The sequence below is a fragment of the Myotis brandtii genome, unplaced genomic scaffold (genome assembly GCF_000412655.1).
Source record: "Myotis brandtii unplaced genomic scaffold, ASM41265v1 scaffold569, whole genome shotgun sequence".
In the NCBI taxonomy this organism is placed as follows: Eukaryota; Metazoa; Chordata; class Mammalia; order Chiroptera; family Vespertilionidae; genus Myotis; species Myotis brandtii.
Genome location: NW_005370127.1, coordinates 1798081 through 1806483, shown reverse-complemented (window position 1 = coordinate 1806483; position 8403 = coordinate 1798081). Strand labels below are relative to the sequence as shown.

At 43.0% G+C, this 8403-nt stretch overlaps 1 protein-coding gene across 6 annotated transcripts in view; it reads right to left on the bottom strand.

Moving 5' to 3' along the window:
* The window catches only part of DGKH (diacylglycerol kinase, eta), a 119723-nt gene that overhangs the window by 61167 nt on the left and 50153 nt on the right, over positions 1 to 8403 (bottom strand). For all 6 annotated transcript variants that reach the window (XM_005878636.2, XM_005878637.2, XM_014549744.1 and 3 more), the window contains one exon: positions 5630 to 5714. In XM_005878636.2, coding sequence (XP_005878698.1) covers positions 5630 to 5714 — 85 coding nt within the window. The remainder of the gene's footprint in view (positions 1 to 5629; positions 5715 to 8403) is intronic.

Below are 8403 nucleotides of genomic sequence, written 5' to 3'. Positions count from 1 at the left end.
GGCTCTGTGTGTGACAGGGGGGAGCTCCCCAACCCCCTGATCGCCCTGTGGCTCTGTGTGTGACAGGGGGGAGCTCCCCAACCCCTTGATCGCCCTGCAGCTCTGTGTGTGACAGGGTGCGGTGCCCCAACCCCCCAGTCGGCCCTACCCTGAGCGTGACTGAGGGTGGAATTGCAACCTCCCAATCTGCCCTGCTCTGTGCATGACGGGGCGGCGCCCCAACTCCCCAATCGGCCCTGCTCTGAGCCCCACCAGGGGCTGCACCTAGGGATTGGGCCTGCACTCTGCCACCCGGGAGCAGGCCTAAGCCAGCAGGTCGTTATCTCCCGAGGGGTCCCAGACTGCGAGAGGGCACAGGCCGGGCTGGGGGACCCCCCTCCCCTCCCGAGTGCACAAATTTTTGTGCACCGGGCCTCTAGTAGCTAATAATGAGGGAATATGCTAATTGACTGCCACACCCTCAAAGATGGCGGCACCCACAGCCAATAAGGAGGGAATATGCTAACTGACTGCCATCCCTCAAAGATGACAGCACCCACAGCAACAAGATGGCTAGCAGGGAAGGGCAGTTGGGGGCGACCAGGCCGGCAGGGGAGTGGTTAGGCGTCGATCAGGCTGGCAGGAGAGTGGTTAGGGGCAATTAGGCAGGCAAGTGGTTGGGAGCCAGCAGTCCCACAGGGATCAGGCCTAAACCAGCAGTCGGACATCCCCCAAGGGGTCCCAGATTGGAGAGGGTGCAGGCCGGGTTGAGGGACACCCCCCCACCTCATGCATGAATTTTGTGCACTGGGCCTCTAGTGTGTATGTATATGTATGTATGTATGTGTATGTATATATATATATATATATGGCTAAGTGACAAACCTTACGTCCGTCTGACCGGCCAGTACATATGACACGTACTGGCAATTTAAAAATAAGCGTTGACTCCCACATGCACAATACATATAAAGCTCTTGCTGGCACCAATCACATTGTTGTTTTTGAATTTGGTTGTTTTTGTTGACATTCAACTGTGAACCACATTGCGATTTATTCATTGCCAGTACATATGATATGCACTGGCAATTTAAAAATAAATGTTGATTCACGCATGTGCGATACATGTAAAGCTCTTGCTGGCACCAATTGCATGCATGTTTTAATTTTATAATACTATATTATATACTAGTATACTACTTTGACATGTAATTTTTTCAGTGATGTAACTGCACAGATCTTTCTTCTAATTAATTTCCTTTCAATGTGCATGAATCCATGCAACAGGTCACTAGTAATATTATATTATAAATAAAAATGCTGCTGGAAATAAAATAATTAATATATTATTCTTTTTAAAAATATGTTTTTATTGATTTTTTTTGAGAGAGTGATAGAGAGAAACATCAATGAGAGAGGAATATCATCAATTGACTGCCTCCTGCATGCCCCTTACCAGGATGGAGCCCACAACCTGGGCATGTGTCCTGACTGAAAATTGAACTTGCTACCTCATCAATCAACTGATGAGCCACACCAGCCAGGCAATATATTAATCTCTAATAGTAATTATCTCTGGGTAGTAGAATTATAAGATTTGTATTTTCTTTTTTATATATTATTATATTTTTGAAAATTTTAATTAATTTATTTCATCTTTATTGTTGAGAGTATTACAGATGTCTCCCTCCCCCGCCACCCTTGGCCCCTGTAATGACTTCCTCCACCCAGGTCCTGCCCACCTAGGCCTTCACTACCTTATTGTCTGTGTCCATGGGTAATGCATATATGTATGTAAGTTCTTTGGCTAACTTCTTCCCACCCCTCACCTTCCCTCTGAGATTTGTCAGTCTGTTCCATGTTTCCATGGCTCTGGTTCTATTCATCAGTTTTGTTTGTTAGATTCCTTATTCGTTTATTTTTTTAGATTTAATTGTTGATAGATATGTATTTATTACCATTTTATTGTTCATCTTTCCTTCCTCCTCTCCCCTCCCCCTCCCCCTCCTCCTCTTCCTCCTACTTCTTCTTCTTCTTCTTCAAAACCCTTTAACATTTCATGTAATACTGTTTTGGTGGTCATGAATTCCTTTAGCTTTTTCTTGTCTGGGAAGCTCTTTATCTAACCGTCAAATCTAAATGATAGCTTTGCTGGGTAGAGTAATCTTGGTTGTAGGTCCTTGCTTTCATCACTTTGAATATTTCTTGCCACTCCCTTCTGGCCTGCAAAGTTTCTGTTGAGAAATCAGTTGACAGCAGTATGGGCACTCATAGGTAATTAACTGTTTTTCTCTTGCTCCTCTTATGATTCTGTCTATGTCATTAACCTGTGGCATTTTAATTATGATGTGTCTTGGTGTGGGTCTCTTATTTGGGACTCTGCCCTTCCTGGACTTGTAAGTCTATTTCTTTCACTAGGTAAGGGATGTTTACTGTCATTATTTCTTCAAATACATTTTCAATTTCTTGCTCCCTCTCTTCTCCTTCCTGCACCCCCATGATGTGAATGTTGGTACAATTAAAGTTGTACCAGAGACTCCTTACACTCTCTTTATATTTTTGGATTTTCTTTTCTTCTTGCTCTTCATTGGATGTTTTTTTGCTTCTTCATATTTCAAATAGCTAATTAGATTCTTGACATCCTCTACTCTATTATTGATTCCCTGTAAATTATTCTTCATTTCAGTTAGTGTATCCTTCATTTCTGACTGGTCCTTTTTCATGTCTTTGATATTTTCAGTAAGTTTCTTGAAGCTCTCATTAAGTTCCTTGAGCATCCTTATAACCATTGTTTTGAACTCTAGTAGTTTGCTTGCTTCCATTTCATTTAGCTCTTTATCTGCAGATTTCTTCTGTTCTTTCATTTGTCACATGTTTCTTTGTCTCCTCACTTTGGCTGCTTCCCTGTGTTTGTTTCTATTATTAGGTAGAGCTGCTATGTCTCCTGGAATTGGTAGAATGGCCTTGTGTAGTAGGTGTCCTGTAGGGTCCATGGCTCAGCCTCCTCAGGAATCTGAGCTGGGCTGTGTGCACTGTCCTGTTATAGCAGGGGTGGGCAACCCCTGGCACGTGTGCCAAACATGGCATGCCAGTAACTTTTGCTGGCACGCGAAACCCTCTCTTATAATCTTCCATTTACAATTTTTTTCTTAATATCGACTTTTTTATTTTTCAAATAAATTCAGTGTAGGTGCATCTTAGATAAATAAATAATTTTACATAACATGCAAACATTAAAAAATAAATGTATTTTTCATCATCATATACTGTGTTTTTGTCGCTCAAATGAATTTTATTATTTCTTCAAGGTTCTTCACATACATACACCTTAAGAGATATCAAGTAGGCGTAACATATTCTCAAAAAATTAGGGTTGGCACGCAGAAGAATTTTGAGTCAGAGATTTTGCTGGTTTTGGCACGCACTCACAAAAAGGATGCCCACCCCTGTGTTATAGTTACACCCCTTTAGGTGCACCAATGTGTGGGCTATGTGTACTGTCCTGTTATAGTTGAGCCTTGGTTGCTGTTGGTGTCACTGGAGGAATTGACCCCCAGGCCAATTGGCTGTGAGGACCAGCTGCAACTACAGTGGGAGAGCTGCTATGCAGGGGATAACCCCATGGAGCTGGACTTGCTTCAGTGGGACTTTGGTACTCACCAAGTCCGCCCCTTAAGTGTATCACTCATGGATGTGGTAGAGTTGTAATCTGGTGTGGTTTGAAGCTGTACGCCAGTTGCATTGGTTCTGGGGTCTCCCAGGAGGTGCAAAGTCAGCCACTGCCTATGCCCTGGCTGGGGCCACCCAGCATGAGCTACAGAGCAATCTGAAGATGGCTGCTATTTTTGTTGGGCTTAGAAAGTGCCCAGGAAAGGCCAAGCTGTTAATCTTGGCAAGTTGCTGCTAGTGTCAGGCCTGGGGCCGCTTACCGAGGTATGGGAACACTGAGTCCAGCTGCAGTTTGTTTGAGAGATTTTAGTAAAGTCTGAAGCCTGAGCCAGGACAGGCCATTCATATAAAAAATAAATTGCAAAGAGTTTGGATGGGGCTGCAAACTAAGTGGAGCATGGTCTCAGGGAATCTTCAGGGTGAGGCAGACAGTGTGGCCCAGGTTGATGGTGACTCAGATATGGTTCCTGCCAGTCAGCTGTGTGTGTGTGTGTGTGTGTGTGTGTGTGTCGGGGGGAGGGGGGGTCCCAACTCTTTTGTCTGGGAGAAAGCTGCTCCTGAGTTCTTGCACTGATGCCAGACAATTTAATTCCTCTCCATATGTCCCTGGATCCTGTAAACCTGCTGCCCCAGTGCTATAGCTCAGAGGGAGTGAGTCAGAGTAAGTCCATGGGCAGGCTCTTTAAGAGGAACTGCCTGGGACTCTAGAAGCCTTCCAGGCACTGGAACCCTAAGCTGAGGGTCCTGGTGTGGGGCTGGTACTCCTTGCTCCGCATGGGATATCCCTCACAATTAAAAACATGCCACACATGGGTGTCAGACTAGCCCATTCCGTGCCTCTCCTGTACCTCCTACCAGTCTCAATGTGGCTTCTTTTTGAATCTCTAGTTGTAGGAGTTCCATTCAGCAAGATTTCAGGTGGTTCTATATTTTAGTTGTAATTCTGATGTGGTTGTGGGAAGATGCAAGTACCAGCATTTACCTATACTGCCATCTTGGTTCCTCTCTCTAAATTTTCAAAATTTTTATAAGCAGTTTTTGCTACCTTATATCAGAAAAAGTTTTTCAAAATTCAATTAGTTTCCTTAAGGAAGAGCTCCATGTTTCTAGTTCCCATTCCTTTCCTTAGTTTTGACAAGATCATAATTTTCTTAATGACAAAACAAAGATTTCAACTGTAAAATAAACAGATGAATTTTCCTCGAGGGGAAAATAAGCTATCATAGATCAAATGGTCTTAGTGAGTCAGAGAATAATCCTTTAAAAATCTGGTTTTGTTGTAAGTCTCCAGGGCTTTGAGGTTTAATCAGAATGCTGAATCTTTAAGAACATCTAAAAACTGTATTATTAATGGTCCATAGCAGGGATGGAATAAAGTGCACTGTTTTTCTTCCTTTGTTTTATCTTGATCAACAGGCTTAACCTGTAGACCTGTTCTGATGCACCCTCAACAAAGGTATACAGTATTGTAGCCATGAGTATTGGTGTGTTCGGAGATTGTTTAGGGGAGCTGGGCTAACCCTATTGATCATACAGGTGTTCATGGCTGAAGCAGAAGATGAGTAAAAGCCAATAGGAACCTGTCATCATCTGGCCTTCCCTGAAACCCTGTTGGTCAGAAGAAGGAGCCAGGTGGAATGTTCGGGAAGAACTATGAGGGGTGTTTTCACACACTCATTATCTCATTTAGTCTTCACAACATGGTAGTCTCACTCTACAGATGAAGTCACAGAGGTCCATGAAGGTGAGTGATATGGCTAAATTCACACTCCCGGAGTGGGTGTTCATGCAAGGTCTCTAACCTAGATCATAAGGATCCATCCTCTTGGGAGAGGACTGTAAGAAGACAATGAGACCAGACACCAAACAATAAAACATAAAATTAAGTAAACATGCTACCATATCTTATAAGCTTTCTTATTTGTTCAAGATATTCACCCCCATTTTCATATAATAAATAGGTAAAGGGTTAAAGTCTTACATAAAATTCTTCAGGTGCTTCTGGAGGTCCTGGAAGTAGAGAAGCCTTTGGTGGCAATTTGAGTTCATAGGTCATTATACTCCACCTGAAGGGAGAAAAATCTTTGGTCTAAAATTCCTTTAAAATTTAATAAACTGGCTATGTCTCACTTCATATACAAAAACAGGCACATATATGAACTATGGTTTGTTGTATTTTAAAACAACCAAATGTGATTGAATATAAACTGCACTTGAAAAATAAAACAACCAAATATGGGAAAAGAGATAAAATTTTGATAATTTCACAAAATGCTGAATTCATAAGTTATGATTTCCATATCCTATCAATTATCTGTGTATTCAGGACTTCCAAACATTTTAAGGCCATGACCCAAGGTAAGAAATGCTAATAATTCCTCTTCTTCACCAGATGCAATGCATTCTGACTTTTCTATTCTTGTTGTTTCACTTTTAAAATAATGCTCACTGTAATTTAATAACTAGATTATACAACTTACTAATGGATCACAACCCAAAGTTCTAAAGCACCATCCTAGATTAAATAAGTGCACACTACCTATAAAAAAAATCATTCTCCATGTCACAACCAGTCATGCCACGGGTTCTACTCCCAGTCAGGACACATGCCCTGGTTTCGGGCTTGATCCCCTGTGGAGAGCGTGCAGGAGGCAGCTTATTGAAGATGTTTCTCTCTCATCGATGTTTCTCTATCCCTCTCATTTCCCCTCTCTCTAAAAAAATAAATAAAAAACATATATTTTTAAAAAGAAGTACCAGGCAGACAAAAATATGTCATTCTTACTCTAAGTGTCTCCACAAACTTGTTTTCATCTTTGTAAGAAAGTCACAATAATGCTTATTAGCTATCCCACATGCTGTTTTGAGGATTAAATCAATTGATAATATATGAAAAAGTTTTGATAATTTGGAATATTATTAAACAGCAATATTTTCACCTGGTCCTTAAAAACAGTATTCTTAAGGTAGTAATGAAAAGTCAGGAACATCTTCTGTCACCATATACTTGGCCCCTTTGCCCATATGGTGACAGAAGATGATTTGACTTTGGGTGGTGGGCTCACAATGCAATATACAGATCATGTATCACAGAAATGTACACTTGAAACCTATACGATCTTATTAACTAACTAGTGGCCCGTGCACGGATTTGTGCACTGGTGGGGTCCCTCAGCCTGGCCTGCACCCTCTCGCAATCCGGGACCCCTCGGGGGATGTCGAACTGCTGGTTTCGGCCAGATTCCCGCAGGCCACCTGCAGGGATTGGGCAGAAACCAGCAGTCTGACAGCCGAGCAGCAAGTGGCCAGGGAGGAGGCCGGGAGCTCGAGCCCCGGCCAGGCACTGCGCCGTTCCCGCTCATCCAGGCCCCGCTGCACCTGCCGCCGCCACCACCACTTGGTAGGCTCGCTGCCGCTCCGCTGCAATCTTCAAGCTGCAGCTGCATTGAGCGTCTGCCCCCTGGTGGTCAGTGTGCATCATAGTGACCAGTTGTTTGGTTGTTTGGTTACTTAGGCTTTTATATATAGATAGATGTCATCCCAATAAACTTTAAAAAATTAAATCAATTAGAAAAATATTTTTTAATAAAGCCAGGAACAAAATGTTCTTATGTTTCTAATAATAGTCTTTTTTTAGGTTAAAAAATCTAATATAGCCCTGGCCAGCGTCTCAGTGGTTAGTGTGTCAGCCCGAGCATCGAAGGGTCATGGGTTTGATTCCCAGTCAAGGGCACATACCTGGGTTGCAGGTTTGTGCTGGTCAGGGTGTGTGTGGGAGGCAACCAATTGATGTGTCTCTTTCACATCCATGCCTCTGTCTCTTTCTCTCTCACCTCCTCCCTCCCTTCCACTCTTTAAAAAAAAAAATAAATAGAAAAATATCCTCGGTGAGGATTAACAACAACAAAAAACTAAAACGTTTTAAAATCCCTTTTTATTTTTATTTATTTCTTCCTATGTTTTTGCAGGAGTATCAAGAAATTTCACCTTGGGGGCACTATTTCTCTGCTGACCATGTGGAGAAGTTAAATTTATAACGAGGGAAAAGCACACAGAGTAGGATGAAACGAGAGTGTGGTATTTAAATATGCAACAATAAGCCCTTTAAAATACCCTGTGTGGTTTGGTGAGCATAGAATTGGGTAGCTGTCTGAGAAATCACCTCCAGGCTCCTTTAAAGACTGGAGGTTAAATCCACTTTCTGGAGAGAAACCAAGATGGTGGCATAGGTAAACACTGGAAATTGCTGCCTCGCACAACCACTTCAAAAATACAAGTAAAAGACAAAACGGACCAAACAACCACTTCAAAAATACAACTAAAAGACGGAACGGACATCACCCAGAACCACAGGAAGGCTGGCTGAGTGGAAATTCTACAACTAAAAGGAAAGAGAAAAGCACACTGAGACTCAGAGGAGGTGCGGAAGTAAAGTGCAGATGTACGGAAGTGCACTTGGAAAGGGCTGGCAACTGAGGCCACGGTTGTCTTTTTCAATCAGGAGGGAGTCTCAAGCTCCCAACGGCTCTGACTCCGGTTCCGGGCGAGTCTCTGGGGACCCAGACTCATACGGGGAGAAACGGGACTGTCTGGCATCGGGCAAAACTTGAGGGCAGCTTTCTCTCAGAGGTGCTTGCAGCGATTACCGATAAACAGTCAGACCCGATTACCGAGGAACACTGAGACCCGGGGCCTCTTAGGGAAGGACTGAGGATCAGCCATAGCTGTTTGCTCCGCCCTGTTGATTCCCTGAGA